Source organism: Grampus griseus (genome assembly GCF_964374135.1).
Source record: "Grampus griseus genome assembly, chromosome: 3".
Taxonomy (NCBI): Eukaryota; Metazoa; Chordata; class Mammalia; order Artiodactyla; family Delphinidae; genus Grampus; species Grampus griseus.
This window is the reverse complement of record NC_139019.1, coordinates 12,402,894-12,420,055: the sequence shown is the minus strand read 5'-3', so window position 1 is coordinate 12,420,055 and position 17,162 is coordinate 12,402,894. Positions and strand designations below refer to the sequence as shown.

The window sequence follows — 17,162 nt, the reverse complement described above, 5'->3', positions numbered from 1 at the left end:
GTTAGCCATTTCCCTGGAGGCTGTGGTTTTTTGGTTTTGTGTTGTTTCACTTTTTAATATCCTGTAGTTTTGCTGACTTTCTGGGGGAAAAAATTAGGCATTAGAACACCATGAACCTGGCAGATACTGGGATTTACTAAGGCAGGTAGGACCCAAGAAAAGCCTTCTGGAGCCAGATAAGTTTGTAAGTCAGACATTACATATTGACGACTACCCACAGCACAGAGAATGCTGATTTGGAGTGTGACGAGGCCCCCGTGCCATGCCATCTGGAACCAGAACCAGGCTGGGCTTGAAGGTCAGCTTCATGTTTACAGTGGTTGGAGTCTCGGTAGATGTGGCCCTAATTTAAAGTGTCTTTACTCTGGAAAGCCCGTGAATGTTTAGACACTTGCCTCTGATAGACACTTGCCTCTGAACAGCCGGTGAACCTCTGTACTTACAACAATCTTGGGACAGAATTGTGACTCCAGGCCTAATTCATTCCAAAGACTTCTCAGACACTTTCTTAGCTGAATTTCAAGGCCATAGCTCTTCCTCTTTCCCAGCCACAGTGGCTGTTCTTCCTGGTGTTGGCTAGAGATGCAGCAGGGTTTGTGAGTGACGTGGCCAGAACAGTAGTAGCTACCTGATGGATGCTGAACTACAGCATCCTTATAACCCCCAGGTAACATGGAAGGCTTGCCACATACTTAATGTTTAAGTTTATTTCTAGGGTGCTACAGGGCTGAATCTCAGACTCCCTTCTATCTATACCTTGTCTAGATAATCTCGTTTAGTCTCCTGCCTTTAAATGCTGTCTGTATGCTGACGACCTTCAAATATCCACAGCCGAGATGTCCCCTGGACACCAGGCTCACTGAGTCAACTATCTTACCTGACTTCTGTGTTTGGAATGCCATGGGTGTCTCACACCCAGCAGGGGACTCCTCAGTGGAGGTCTTGCCTTTTCCTCCCAAACCTTCCCTCCCCCAGTCCCTTCATCTCAGTAAGTAGCAACACCATTTGACCAATGACTCAAGCCAAAAAAGTCAACAGCCAGCTTTGATTTCTCCCTTTTCCTCACACCCACCACATAGTCCATCACCAGGTCCATTTATTTTACCTCCAAAAAGCTCTCAAGTCAATCTACTCCTCTCCGTCTTCCCTACGTCCCCTAGTCCAAGCCATCGCCTTCTCTTACCAGAACTCCTGGCTTCCTGCTCTGCCTGTCCCTCTCCAGGCCACGTCCATCCCTGCAGCCAACAGGAGCCTCTATCCCACCTCTGCGTGGACCATTTGATGGCTTCCCACTGCTCTTAGAGCAAAGCACCGCTGTGACCTGGAATTACCTCAGCATTGTCTTCTCTTCCAAGTTCACCTATTCCCCTCTATTCTCACTGGCCGCCTTTCTGTTCCTTAAGAACACTAAGCCCTCCTGCAGGCCTGTGCCTTCCTCCAACTCTATACAGCTGTTCATTCTTCATCTCTCAGCTCAGATATCACCTCTTTGAAGGGGTTTCCTTGTCTAGTTCATCTGAATAAGCTCCTCCAAGGAAACCCCAGCTCATTAATTTCATTTCTTCAGTACCCATCACAGGAAATATTTATCCTGTTCGTGTGTATTTCACTTCATTCTTTCATCCTTATCGTTCACCTATCATGTGATCCCCTATCATGTTTAGGTCTGGAGATGTGGTGTGAACCAGACAAAGTTCTCTTTGTGCCCTGGAGCTTACAGTCAAGTGGAGAAGATAGACAGGAAGACAAATAACAAGTAAATAGACAGTATAATGTCAAGTAATGAACATGCTATGAAGAAAAACAGGGTAAGCAAATTGAGACAGACAGGTAAAGCAAACAATAGGTGATGGAAGGAAGTATAAGAACTAATGGCTGATAAGAAAACATCACAAATAAGTGGGCAATGGGTGTTTTATTCAAACTGGTGTTGAAGGAGTAAACTATTATGAGAAAATGAATTTTAAGCCATATCTCACAGCATAAGTTCCAGGAGGAGTGAAAAGCTAAATGCGCAAATGAAACTATAAACTAGACAAAATTACCTTAGCTAAAGATGGGTAAGAATGACAGAGTCCAAAACTATGGAAAGAAACTCCGTGAAATGAAGGATCAACTACATAATAACTTAATATTTCTGGTATCAAAAGAAAATTATAAAATTAGGAAGTGAACAAATTGGGGGCAGTACTGAAAATGGAAATAATAAAAAGGCTAATAATATTAATATAGCATATCTCCTCAATTCTAAAGCCCTTTTTCCTTGCATTTGAATGCTTCTTGAAATCAGGATATGTTTTCCCATCACGATGTACATTTAATTTGGCCAATAAAAAATGTTAAGTCAATAGTAAATCTTACAAGTAATAACATCTTCATCTTACAATCAAAATGTGATTTCCTTAAAGTGCATACAAATTAGTATCAACATTGAAATTCCTGGCAGAAAATACCTAATTCATTCATTCATCCAACAAATATTTGAGTGTTTATAAGGTAGCAAGGTGGTAGGTGTACAGTGGTAAACAACATAGACATAAATCCTTGCTTTCAAGTGCCTTTTCTAGGCCAGTCATGGGTGGTGCCCTGTACACTACTTATAGACAATCTAAGATCCATTATTTCAGCGAGAATAAGTACCATGGCCAAGGCCACTCAGTAGTTAAGTGGTAGAAGTGGATCTAGTCGAGTCTGCCTGTCTCTAAACCCTGTGCTCTTTCCTCAAATTACCATAATTGTTGAGCTCAGTGGAGTTTTCACACCCAGTCTTGCTGACAGAGCTGTTCTTCCCTGTGCCCTTCTTTCTGCTCTCATGCCTCAGCGCTGGGTTTAGGACTTCATCAAGGAACAGTTGGTGGAAATAGAAAACATTGCCGTTGATGCCCCAGCCAGAGCTAATGTCTTTCTAGCAAAGAATAAAATTTTGCCAACAAGACATATAAAAAGACTAATCCTACATTATTTAGGGGCCCTCCTATATAGTTTTAAAACTTGTGCTAATATACAATTTTATCATTTAAGTTCGAACACGTATTTTAGCAATAAAAAGTAAACAGTTTTCAGTCATAGATTGGGGAAAGATGAGAAGGAAAAAGAACAAACCATACACTGTTCTCTATGTCTGAGAGAAACGTAATTAGAAGTTGTATTGAGCTGGGGATTCTGGAAGCAGAACCTGCGTTGGGAAATTCTTGTGCAAGTGATTTATTGAGTGTGTGCTCTCCGGAGAAGGGGAGAGGGAAGCAGTGGGCAGTGGGGAAAAATTAAACAAGGATGTGGTCTTCACTGGAGACTAGCTTCCACCTGATCCCATGGGGAGCTCTGGAGCATGAATTGTACCAGAGTGATCAGTCCCACAGTGAGGCAGGGGAGGTGACCTTTTATACCCCTGTGTCAGCTAGCTTGGCTTCACAAAAAAGAATGAAATAATGCCATTTGCAGCAACATGGGTGGACCTAGAGATGATCATACCAAGTGAAGTAAGACAGAGAAAGACAAGTACCGTATGATATCACTTCTATGTGGAATCTAAAAAAATAACACAAATGAACTTACTCACAAAACAGAAACAGACTCACAGACTTAGAAAACAAACATGGTTACCAAAGGGGAAAGGCAGGGGGAAGAGAGATAACTAAGGCATTTGGGATTAGTAGATACACACCACTATATATAAAATAGATAACCAACAAGGTCCTACTGTATAGCACAGGGAACTATATTCAATACCTTGTAATAACCTATAATGAAAAAGAATCTGAAAAATATATATATATACACACATATGTACAACTGAATCACTTTGCTGTACACCAGAAACTAACACAACACTGTAAATCACCTATACTTCAATAAAAATAAATTAACTAATTAAAAGTGTATTACTATACAGAAAGCTGACTCTCCTGCCCAGTCAGTTGCCTGTGCCTAAAGACAGAGGCGATGTACTGGGGACATTTTTAAAATAAAGTTCTTCTTCCTGGACATCCATTCCCACTACCTCCAGTCTCCTTTATTGTCTACTAGGTGGGAAAGTTAGTTTGGAAATGCCATCCTGACAAGGTCACCAGTACCTCAGAGGGTCCCTCATGGAGGATGATTAAAACAGAATATTCTATGACCACATCTTATTATTCAAAACGGTGTATTTGGTTTAAAGATTTTCTTTTCCTGTTTGTCTGCACAGAGATCATGAATCTATTTCAAGTTAAGATACAGTAAGAATCAAGTGAATGGCATCCATTGTATTGTATAATAATTTCCTTCAATACCTGTTTTCGTAGCATAGAACTTACTTTATGCTGTGAAGGTTACATACATAACAGATACCTAGTATTTCACACACACACACACACCCCTTCCTTAAAGGAAAAGAGAAACCATCACCTACTCCATATAAAGTGGCTGACCCATTTCCAGAATGCCTGTTGCTATTATGTAGGTTCAGCCTACAAATAAAATTTAACATGTTAACCTTTTAACCAGAACTTCTCCGAATTATTTTCTGATATTAACATAAAATGCTTGTTGGGTTTTTTTCTATCACTTTCAACCCAGTGGACAGCTATCTCCCCCACAGGAAGATATTTCAAAATGAAGCTAATATGGACGAAAATGAAAACTAATAACCTTTATCAAATTACAGTGAGATCTGCCCTATAAGCTGCTTAGAGTGCCTATGGAAACATGACCTGCTGAGTTTTATTGTAGGAGATATAAGACAGCGTTTCTTATTTATTTATTTATTTTGGCTGTGTTGGGTCTTCGTTGTGGTGCGTGGGCTTCTCACTGCAGTGGCTTCTCATCGTGGTGGCTTCTCTTGTCGTGGAGCACGGGCCCTAGAGCGCAGGCTCAGTAGTTGTGGCTTGCGGGCTCTAGAGCGCAGGCTCAGTAGTTGTGGTACACGGGCTTAGCTGCTCCGTGGCATGTGGGATCTTCCCGGACCAGGGCTGGAACCCGTGTCCCCTGCATTGGCAGGCGGATTCTTAACTGCTGCGCCACCACGGAAGCCCCAAGACACCGTTCCTAACGCTGTTTGTGGGTTTCTTCCCTCCACAGGCCTTGAACCGGGGCATTGCAGCTGTCAAGGAAGATGCAGTGGAGATGCTGGCCAGCTACGGGCTGGCCTACTCCTTAATGAAGTTCTTCACGGGGCCCATGAGTGACTTCAAGAATGTGGGCCTGGTGTTTGTGAACAGCAAGCGGGACAGGACCAAAGCTGTCCTGTGCATGGTGGTGGCTGGCGCTATAGCTGCTGTCTTCCACACCCTCATAGGTAAGGCTGTTGGCCGTCCCTTAAGAATCTAGCTTTGCTAATTCCTTCTTCCTCTTAATTCATTTTCGTGTATTTATTGTAGTAAATGATTTCTTCCATAATTATTAAATATCAAGACAATTTTAAGGGATGGAAGGCATGGAGTTTGTGCTCCTAGGTCAAGAAAAGAAAATGTCCTTTGTCTGGCAAGCTGTATGTCCCTGGTTCCCAAACCCTGTGTCAGTGAGGAAGGAGTTTCATTAACAGGTGAGCAGATCTAGGATTAGCCTTCAGTAAGGTCAAAAAAATGTCAGGTGCTTTTGTTAGCGACAGACATTACTTACTCTTTTCTTTTTTAATTGAAGTATAGTTGATTTATAATGTGTTAGTTTCAGGTGTACAGCACAGTGATTCAGCTATATACATACATATATGTATATGCATATCATATATATGCAGTATATAGATATGTTCTTTTTCAGATTCTCTTCCACTATAGTTGATTAGAAGATAATGAATATAGTTCCCTGTGCTGTACAGTAGGACCTTGGTGTTTATCTTATCAGACTCAATCTTAAGAATAAAAATAGAATGAGTGTTATTCAGGATTAATTCTTATCAGCAGTGAAAACAAATGAGATTGTTTAATGTATTAAAATTATCTCCTTTTAGGGCCCCATGTTTCTATTTCAGATGAGACTCAATACTCTGGGCATAACATTCTTTCCATGAAACAACAAGAAAATTTTATCACACACAGTGACTGGCCTACGGTTTCACCAAGACCTAGGAAAGCCCCTTCCTTTAGAGCTGGAGTTCTACTTCTGCTGCCTTCTTGGTGGTGATAAAAAACCCTAAGGGCATGATCTCAGAACCCCTTGGCTTCAAAACAGCTCAGCTTACCTGGCATAAAAATTGAATGGCACACCTACTGAACCCAGTTACATAAAGCCTGTGAACAACACTTCACAAACCCATTGTGTGTCTTCAAATTGGCACTGGTTGTATGAGAACCATGAATGTCCGTGGTGAATGAAGAGCCGGGAGATTAACCCAAACCATTTACAGTGTACTCAGATGTCAACTCATGTTTACTCATAGAATTGTGAATCTAAAAGTAAATAGACTGAGGCCTTTGTGGTCTTCCTTTTTTTTTTTGCGGTACGCAGGCCTCTCACTGTTGTGGCCTCTCCCGCCACGCGCAGACTCAACGGCCATGGCTCACAGGCCAAGCCGCTCCGCGGCATGTGGGATCTTCCCGGACCGGGGCACAAACCCGTGTCCCCTGCATTGGCAGGTGGACTCCCAACCGCAGTGCCACCAGGGGAGCCCCTGTGGTCTTCCTTTTTAATACAACATAGGATTTTGTGCTAAGAACAATGTTGGCGAGAGGATGCTTCTCATGGGCCAAATATCCAGGCAAAGTGTTGCTATTGGTCATTTCACTGGGGCTCAGAGCTTCCGGGCATGGGACAGAGAGGAGATGCTTTTCTTTCCCTTAACTTAAACCCTGAATACTAACTTATCCGCTGAGTTTTAAAGAAAACTTCTGCAGCTACATTTGATCTGGGCCATTTTCATAGATGGTATACGTACTTGAGAAAATTCCATATGTGCAATGAGTGGGTCTAAATAAATTTTTGCCTAAAAAGGAAGATAAATTAGTTTCTTTTTAGCTACTTACTTCCAAATAAACCCAACATTCCCTGTTTTAGTCATGCTCAAATGAGACTTTGGGGCTAATAGCTAATTACTAGATGTCAGTAATTAAGGAAAACTTGAGTGTACTGTATTATTGACACTGTTGGGAGGGACATTTGGTCACTGAAATAAAAATCAAAAATCAAACAAAAATCAAATCAAATCATTTTCCAAGTTAAATGCAAGTTTTTCAATTTTAAAATGGAATCATAAAATCTTACATTTGAACCAAAATGGTTCTACATCCCAGGTATATTTAACAATTGCTTTTATCACTGTTGATATTTTTACAATTATCACTTCTTTTCCTTCCAACAAACAAATGCTTTCTACAGTTACTAAGAAAGCAATATCAATTTCTTTCAAAGACTTAAAACTCAGATTTTAATGATTTTCCCTCTTCTAGTTTGTTGGCCTCATTTCAATTCTCCACCTAATGGTTTGATTCTTCTCTTGCCGTCTACTGTCTGCTGCATAGGCATCTTTGCTCACCTTCCTTTCTCCTTTTTTTCACTAATCCCGTAAGCTTTTCTATACTCAGATCTTGCCGATTTTTCCCCATAACCTTGACCACAAGCTCCAGGTGGGATGTTGCTCTTTTGTCATCCTTACCTTTTCCAACAGTATTTTCCTACCATCCATAAACATCCCCCCGTTCAGTTTCTACTTTACAATGTGTCACCTACACTAGACACTAAAACCCATTTTCCCATCTTAGTAATGCTAGAAACAGCCACTGACATTTCTACCTTAACAGTCAGCTCTCGGCTACCTATGCTTGGGACAAGGGAACAGTGACATAGATAAACAAAAAAGCAGCTATTCCAAATAATTTGACTTAAGAAGCCATTGTCTACTCTCAGGCAGTCTTCCTAATTGTATTTGCTTGGCCTGATACTGAAATGGGTATGTATTCCCCACATGAACAGCTCCTCAGTAGAGCTTAGAGTAAGTACAAGAAGCCACATGTTACACGTTCACCAGCTTAGCCCACAGAGTGAGATAGGAACCAGAGTAACCTAGGCTTAAAACCAAATTTCTCTATATTATTTTGTTTAGGCGAAACTAGTCTAATTGCCTGAAACTTTCCTTTTTAGGTGCTATTTCCCTATCTCCTTAATAGATTTATTTCTGTTATCTAGACCTTCTAACTTTTCCATAGCATTTATATAAGGGCATCCAAGAGCATAGAGGAGGAAGAAGTTCTTTCTCTTAGGGATTGGTTCTGAAAGGCTCATGGGGTGGGTCATCTCTTAACTGCCTCTGAAAGTGTTGGTTGTATTCCAGCACGACTCTTTCTAATTTTTCCCTTATCTTTGATACAAGATGGAGTGGAGAATTTGACCCAGTGCTCCAAATGAATATTTTGCTGTAGCCACTTAAGTTTACAAATGGTGACTCTTCTTGTCTATTACATTTCTGTTAATTCTGTCTAACCTCAGGCTCGTGGTTTTAACAAAATCACCGTGTTCTATGCTTTTTCAGTTTAATGGCCAGCTCCTTGGTTTCTTTTTGCTTTGTTTCCTAATTTACCTGTTTATTCATTTTATTCTTTACAATATTAGTTACTTTTCCCAGCAAGATGCCTTCTGTATATTTAATGAATATTTCTCTTTTTTTAGATATATTCAAACACTGATAAAATTCATCCATTTCCCCTTACGATGTTATTAACATGAATGTTTAACTCTAAGCAGACACACCACTAGTATTAGTAGAGCTGACCTTCCTGCTTTGAATGTGGGGGCCTTTGACTAAACAAGAGTGAAAGAATTGCCCTTTGTTTAACTCACCTTTAAAGTAGTCCAATCCCCATCTGTCCTATCCGTGGTCCAACAAATTACTTATTGAACAAATAGTACGTGCATGTCATTCAGGTCCTACTAATCAAAAGTTGGATACAGAGGTGAGATAAATATAGAAGATACTCATCCTTGGGGAGGAAAAGAAGTGGGAGGCAGACAGCCACCACGCATTCATGGATCAGGGAGAATAAAGCAAGAAAATGAGTTCGGTGTTGAATATCACAGGTAACAGGATGGATGCCCAGTGCTAGGGTGCAGGTAACCGGGTAAAGGAGGTGTGCAGCCTGAGACTATGGAAGAGCCCGTTAGGCAACAGGGACAGGAAAAGGGGGAGAGAGGAAGAGAGAAAGGGAAGGAGAGCAGGGAAGGGCAAAGTAGAAAGAGGACCCGCAGGGAGGGCGTTAGGCATTGAGCTTTGTGGCTGTAGCTGGGTCCCTTGGAGAGCCTTTGACACCAGTGAAAATTTTTTTGTGACATCTCAGGGACAGCTATATTGAATAAAGCAGATTGAGTCTAGTGTTCATGTAAGTATGTTTAATACAGCTTTAACAACAAGGAAGATCTGTATATTCTTATTTACTGCTTGATAACGTTATGGTCTCTAAAGAAATTTTTACTATTTAGAAAAGTTCAATATATTTTGTCAGTCTGCATAATCTCCTGGGTTATGAACTAGTGCTGGGGCAGAGGTACTCTTAAGGTATATTTTTTTTAAGTTTGTGTATTCCATGGTACCTCCAGCCATTGGAGAAATCCCGATTCCCAGCATGATCTCTATCTTAGATTTTTTTTTCCCAATCTGGATGAACTTTGACATTTCAAACTTTCAGTATCTACCGATAATCTACCAACTGCTGGAGGATCTTCTCACTTAGAAGGGACTTCAAAGCTAAGCGTCACCAGCTTTGAAAAACCAGTTTCAACTGTAGCTCCTTTCCTTCGCTAACCTGGTGTCACATCTGGGCATCCATTTACTGATCACAGTGAGACATTAGAGGTAGACTCAGGTCAGAGAGGACCAAGAACTCCTTTGTGGGGTCAACTGTTATTGTGTTTGCCCCAATAAAGGAGAGAACTTTCACTAGGTCCTTTTTATTACATGTGCTGTAAATAATGTTTTTTCTTGTGTTTCATATTCATTTTCTCTGATTTTTTTCTCTTTTTGGACCAGACTGGTAAGCCACGCATTCTCTCATCCTTGAGAGATTTGCACATGGTTCTGGGTTTCCCCAGACATTTGCACATGGCCGGAGTGGGTCCCACTGATCACACAGGCACTTCCCCAGGAATGTATGGTGCAGATGGTGAGGAGAAGATGCTCCAGAAAATGTACCACCCAAACCTTATGCAATTAGCCAAATGAGTAGACACTTGGAATTGTGTTGGACTGACAGACTTGAAATCTAGAGATCCACTGGCCAGAAAGTTGATATCTGTTCTATGTGTACCTGGAGCCTGGCTCAAGATACCCGAGTTGCAGGAGCCTTGGTAAACAGAACACAGTGGGTCAATCCGTAGCACTTGGGAGACTTTTAAACATGGGAACTGAGGCATTAGAATTAGAATAAGGGCTCCCAAATTTGCCCCTTGGAAATGCACATATTATTCTTTTACTAAAAATGGAAAGAGGGCTTTTTCTTCAATTCCCATGGGAAAATTATAGGTAATGAGGCTTATTTTGATTAATACTAAATTTCATGGCATTTTGCAACAAGTGCTGGTGACTCTGGATGAACAAGTTTGAGAACCAGTGATTCTGGAAAGGTCCATCGCTCCATCACCCCAGAGTCTCACGGGAAAATAATTCTGAGGTCAGAGGAGCTAGGGATTTGAATGGCCCTTCCTGCTTCTTGTTTGGGCAGCTCAAAGCTGTCTACCTGTAAATAGGTTAAGTCCGTGTCCTCCTGCTGCAGCCAGGCCATGAACTCCATTTACATCTATTCAAAAACCTTGCTTAATTTTTCTTTCTAATGTCCTACTTTTCATAAGGACTCTAAGCTATTTCAGAAGAGTCTTGGTAAGGCAGCTTATAGAAGTTGAAGGTTACTAAATGTCATTAAGGCAGCTAGCCTGGTAATTATAGACTCTATGCAAAGTGCTTTAAACAAATTACCCCCAGCCTATACCTCCAGCCAGAAACAGCTCTGGGACACGGGAGGGGAGGGTGAGGCGATACTGGGTGGAAAACAGCCGCTGGGATTTTACTCTCCCAGCTCACAGGGTGGAAACAACCTTTGTAGTTATAACCAGACTCTTCTTCTACTACATATGGGAGGAGTAAAAGGAAGGAAGAAAGACGGGAAGAAAGCTTCTTCCCTTGGCCTCCAAAGTTTTTCTCTGGTAGCTAAAGGAGGACAAGAAGTAAAAAGAAGCAAAAGCATCCTTGGGCCCATTGGTCTCAAAGTACCCCTGGCACCTGGGGACCCTGGAGCTGCAGACTGAACAAAGCAGGGGGGTGAGGGGGGGGAAACATCCTGGCAGAGTCAGAGGCTTGGTCGAGCTCAGCACCCAGCAGTCCTTCAGACCCTGTTAAACTGTAGATGTCAGCTCTTCATTGCTCTACATAAAGGCACTGTTTTTGATGTTTTAGTTAAAATAGTGTAATAAGTTGGTACACTTAGGTATATTCACAGAAACAGAGAAGCTTATTTATACTGATCCCTATACACTCAGGCCACATGAGCAAACTGCACGCCCTGCTCTCAGCTGTTCAAATTCACACGTCCCTTCTTTTCCTGCCATTACCCCAGAGACTCACGGGAAAATAATTCTCCCCTTCCTAGAAGCCACCTGTATGAGTTTGCTAGGTCTGTCCTAACAGAGCAACACAGACAGCAGAAGTGTGTGGTCTCACGGTCTGGAGGCTGGAAGGTCGAGGTGGTGGCAGTGAGGTTGGTTCCGTCTGAGGCCGTGACGGAGAGTCTGTCCCAGGCCCCTCTCCAGCTTCCAGTGGTTTGCAACGTGCTCTGTCCCTTGGCTTGTGGAAGCATCTCCCCGATCTCGGCCTTCATGTTTTCATGGGCTTCTCCTTGTACATGTCTATCTCTGTGTCCAAATTCCCCCTTTTGAGAAGGACACCAAGAGCCCACTCTTCTCCAGCGTGACCCCATCTCAGCTAATTATACCTGCCATGACCTGGTTGTCAAATAAGGTCACCTTCTGAGGTCCTGGGGACTAAGGACTCAGCAAATGAATTGTGCGGGGACACAGGTCAACCCGTACATTGCCCTCTAGATCTCAGCCTTTTCTAATCTCAAGGGCCCAGCTTTAGCCATCCAGTCCAGTCCAGTCACCTGGCGTTTGTATTGGCGCTAACCTTTACCAGGGAATGTTAGTTCCTGAGCTCTTCAGAGCCAGCCCCGGGCTCGTGCACTTAGCATTGCTCTGGTCGCCCAGCGTGGCCGCCTTTACTATTGCCGGCGGTCTCTGCTGGGAGGGGCAGTGGGGTGGGCAGGGTCAGGACCATCTCTGCGCAGGTCTCAGCGCAGTGAACTTGACTGAATGAAAAGGAGTGTACAAATCAACAGCAGCCACGATTTCCAAATCTCGGCACCCAAAGTAAGCTGTGTGTGTGATCCAGCAACATCTTTATCCCGGCTTTGTGTTTCACCAGCTAATCTCAGGTCTGAATGCACTTCTCACCTCGCTGCCAAGTCGGGCTGGAGGGCTTCCTCCTGCTTTCCAGGATCAGGTCACCCACGTGCCTTCTGATCCAAGCAGGACATCACAGCTGCCTTCCTTGTCCCTGGCCGTAACTAATCCCATTTCCCCAGTCTTTTCTCTTTCTGCCAAGTGCCACCCTCCCTCCTGGATTTCTCTTCTTGCTGCCTCAGTGGTTTTGCTGGTCCCGCCACGCTCCACACCTGCCACCTGGGCTCACCTGGCAGCTCGCCTCTTGGTTTCCACCTCTGCCCTTCCTGGGAGGACCGGGCCCTTCTCGCCTGCATTTGCCTGTCCCACCAGCATTGCATGCTGGATGTCTTAGCCATTCCAGCCCCCTACCCCTTGAAATCACTTACTTGTACCTCTACCCTCGCTGAGATTTCTACTTATAGACATTTAAATAACTTGGATATCATCCTGAAGAGCACACTTAATCCAACATCCCCATAATTCCAGACTAATCCCGACAGAGGATGGAGGATTATTTCTTTTTACCAGTTTATATGGTAATAAGTCGTCCCCCAAACTTTGAGATGGGGGAAGGGACTCTTACTATTTCACAAAGTGAGACACTAAATTTTATCTCCTTTCTGATTTCAAAGCCTCTGCTGCAGTTGTCAAGTACATGGATATTCATATTTACAAGAGAATGAACACAGCGGGAACACTACTATTAGAGCACTATGAAAACACAAAGATCATTGTTTTCCTATATAGTCTAAACATTGTATCAATGAGGTAGCAAATAGCTGAATATTGTATTTAACCTTTACTAACAATGTCTGCCAGAACGCCTAGCAGACACTAGGAGACCTTTCTCTTTCTTCCTTTCTCTCCCTTTGGCACCAACACATTCATTCAGCCTGTGTTGGTTAAGGCCCATTATGTTCCAGTCACACACTGGTCACAGGTCCTCATGTTGGAGGGACTTGGAAAGCACAGAGATAGCATTTTTCCACTGGGGAGACTATACCCACAGTTACCACCCTCCTCCCAAAAAAATGATACAAAAGGAATGACAAACAGTGAAAAGCTAGCTTTAACATTTTTATTGAAAGGTATGTTATCCCATTGTTATGTTAAAACACTCACGCATAATCCACCACACACACCTGTAAAAGAACTGGGCAATTAGAACCTAGAGTTTCAACTGTGACCCCTTCTGGGCAGAGGGATGAATGAGACTGTAGATGATTTTCTTCTTTTTGCTCATCTGAATTTTGTAATTTTTGTACCAAAACCCAAATATTATATTTAAAATTGTTTTTAAACTTTTGAGGGCTTCCCTGGTGGCACAGTGATTAAGAATCCGCCTGCCAATGCAGGGGACATGGGTTCGAGCCCTGGTCTGGGAAGATCCCGCATGCCACGGAGCAACTAAGCCTGTGTGCCACAACTACTGAGCCTGCGCTCTAGAGCCCATGAGCCACAACTGCTGAGCCCATGAGCCACAACTACTGAGCCCGCATGCCACAACTACTGAAGCCTGCACGCCTAGAGCCCGTGCTCCGCAGCAGGAGAAGCCACCGCAATGAGAGGCCCGTGCACCGCACCGAGGAGTAGCCCCCGCTCGCCGCAACTAGAGAAAAACCCGCGGGCATCAACAAAGACCCAACGCAGCCAAAAATAAATAAAATAAGATAAATACATTTATTTAAAAAAAAACTTTTGAGATAAAAAGCTTATGAGGATAATGTTTTCTAAATATTGCCATGTTCTGTTTTGTTTTGTTTTACCTTCTGCAGCATATAGTGACTTAGGCTACTACATCATCAATAAATTGCACCATGTGGATGAGTCAGTGGGGAACAAAACGAGAAGGGCCTTCCTGTATCTTGCTGCCTTCCCTTTTATGGATGCAATGGTGAGTAGAGAAGATCGTTGGCACTGTTTAAAAAACTTACGGTAAAAAATACATAGCCTAAACTTCACCATCTTAACCATTTTTATGTATACAGTTCAATGGCATGGAGTATATTCACATTGCCGTGACTCTTCAGAACTCTTTTCATCTTGGGATACTGACTCTGTTCCCATTAAACACTGCCTCCCCACCCTCCCCTCCCCCAGCCCCAGAAATGGATCCACTTATTCCCCCCAGAAAATGACCAACACATCCGAGGCTGTCTTCACTGCCCACCACATTTTTTTCCGATTGTGATAATATACATATAACATAAAACTTCCCATCTTAACCATTTTGAAGCGCCCACTTCAGTGGCATTAGGTGCATTCACATCATGGTGCTCCCATCACCGCCATCCACCCTCGGCCCTCTCCATCTTCCCAGCTGAGTCTCTGCCCCATTGAACACTAACTCCCACCCCCTACCCTAGCCCCTGGCTCCCAGCACTCTACTTCTGTCTCTATGAACTTGACTGTTCTCGGTACCTCGTGAGTGGAATCCTACAATATTTGTCTTTTTGTGATGGGCTTATTTCACTTAGCAGAATGTCTTCAAGGTTCGTGCATGTCGTATGCAGCATGTGTCAGAATGTCCCTCTTTTTAAGGCTGAATAGTATTCCTTGTATGTGTAAAAGCCACATTGGTTTACCCTTTCATCCATCAGTGGACACACCGGGGTTACTGCCACCTTTTGGCTACTATGAATAATGCCACTGTGAACATGAGTGAGCCAATAGCCCTTTGAGTCCTTGCTTTAATTCTTTTGGGTATATACCCAGAAGTGGAATTGCTGGATCATATGGTAATTCTGTTTTTAATGTTTTGAGGACCTGTCATACTGAGTTCAGCAGCAGCTGCACCATTTTACGTCCCCGCCGGCAGTGCAGAAGGGCTCCAACTGACCACTGACTTTTAACCAGTCCATCTTTTCAGTTTATTTTATGAGAATTATCTATATTTGCCACAAGTTCTGGCAGTAGGCAAGAGAGCTTGTTTGAAAAATTGATTCAAATATAAATTCCTTTCTGATATATTCAGGATCAAGGGATCAGAATAACTTTCAGATAAACTTACCACTTGTGTGGTATAAGCACCCAAAGCTTTTTAGAATAAGACTCGCTTGAATATACTGATAGGATTTTATTACTTCAATAGCCAGCTTTGCTAGATTAGCTAAGGGTGGCTGACTTCCATAGATTAAATTCTTTGTTCTGATACTGAAGAGTTCTCAGAGAATGCTTTTTTCCTATTCATCTATGTTATAGATATAAAAGAGACTTAGCCAAATATGTATATTTCTATATTTCCAACAATGTCTAATGCTAGAAAATAAACCTTTTCTTTGGGCTCCATTTTAAATTACCCTTGGAAGGAGACTTTAACATATGATAGTCTATATAGGTTTTTCTACCACTCCTTACCTCCAGTTCTATGTACATTAGACGTGTGAGATGAATGGAGGTATTGAGGTATGGCATTAGCCCCCCGTCCTCAGAGGAATGATGCAATGTAAAAATGTACGTGGTCCATCCTCTCAGATGTCATCAGAAGTCTTAATGTGCCTGTAGCAGGGTTACGGGGGCAGCCTTCTTGAGTCTGACAGCTTCCTACTGGTGGGCCAGGGAGCCTTAGATATTAAACCCTTAGTTTCCACCGGAGGTCCTGATTTTTAGTTGTCGTGACATCACTTTAGGTGGAGAATTTGGCCACTGGAACACTTGTACCTGGATTTTCTTTTTCTTGCTTATCACCAGGTGTGTTTACTCTGGTAGTTGATGCATACCCCCTGCTCCCATACCCGCTACCCCAAAAAGAAAACAGCCAAGGGTTTGGAGTGTGTAGAACCGGATTCCCCACAGGGCCCAGGCTGGACTGAGGTGGTACCACAGTGCTTTCAAAGCAGTGAGAGAATTGAATGGAGTGGCCTTTTTCACAACCTGAGAGAGTAAAAGCCCAGCTTCTTCAGCAGAGTCCATGATTCTGCTCTAATGCCTGCCCTCCTGTCTGTACTGGGACTGTGTAAACACAATTATACAGTGAACTCAGGGAACTCAGGACTAAAAGTGACTCACAGACTCTTCAGTGCCCTGTGTTCCACTTCCCTTCTTTGTTTATTGGCCACCGAAGTTTCCAAAGCTCAGTCTAACCCCAGCACATCTGTGATGGACACCCTTTTCTTCCATGTTTCATCTCTCAACTCCCCCAAAAGGCCCAGTAGTAAGAGATTGCTAATAAAAACCAAAATAATACATACCACCCCAAACACACACACACACACACACACACACACACGCACACGCACACGCACACACCTTGCAGCATGGCCCTGATGTATTTGTTGGAGAGATAATATTTGCAAATCACAAAGCTTATCGTCCAGACAGCTTTTGGTCAACAAAGGTAGCCTACAAGCCACAATTTGCAAATGTTATCTACGCCTTGCGTTTCTTTTCCCATTTAGCACCTTTGGCCCTACGAGCTGAGGAGGAAGTAGATGTAGCAGCGGCTATAAAGTCTTGACACAGACCTAGGAAATAAATCACACTTGTCTGATTATGTTTAGCTCACGTGAAGTGTTATTTCTTTGTCAGTTCAGGTCCGCCGTTACTGGTTAGAAGGATGATGCTTAAGCGGATCCTACTTTGAACTTCAAACCTTCTCCAAACCTGCCATCCCCTGGAACTTTCACTGTCTGTAACCCTTGGAGGACTTTCCTCTTAATTTTCCTCAAAGGCACGAAGTGACAGGTCGGATCCCGCCCAAACTTAAAGAGAAGGAAACAGTAGAACCTGATCAGTCAGTGAGTGCCTGCAATGACGGTAGTAACTCAGAT

General features: G+C 42.9%; 1 protein-coding gene across 1 annotated transcript in view; it reads left to right on the top strand.

Moving 5' to 3' along the window:
- The window catches only part of ANKH (ANKH inorganic pyrophosphate transport regulator), a 142,328-nt gene that overhangs the window by 72,525 nt on the left and 52,641 nt on the right, over positions 1-17,162 (top strand). Inside the window, exons 2-3 of the mRNA XM_082652475.1 lie at positions 5,059-5,275; positions 14,169-14,287. Of these exons, the coding sequence (XP_082508601.1) occupies positions 5,059-5,275; positions 14,169-14,287 (336 nt within the window). The remainder of the gene's footprint in view (positions 1-5,058; positions 5,276-14,168; positions 14,288-17,162) is intronic.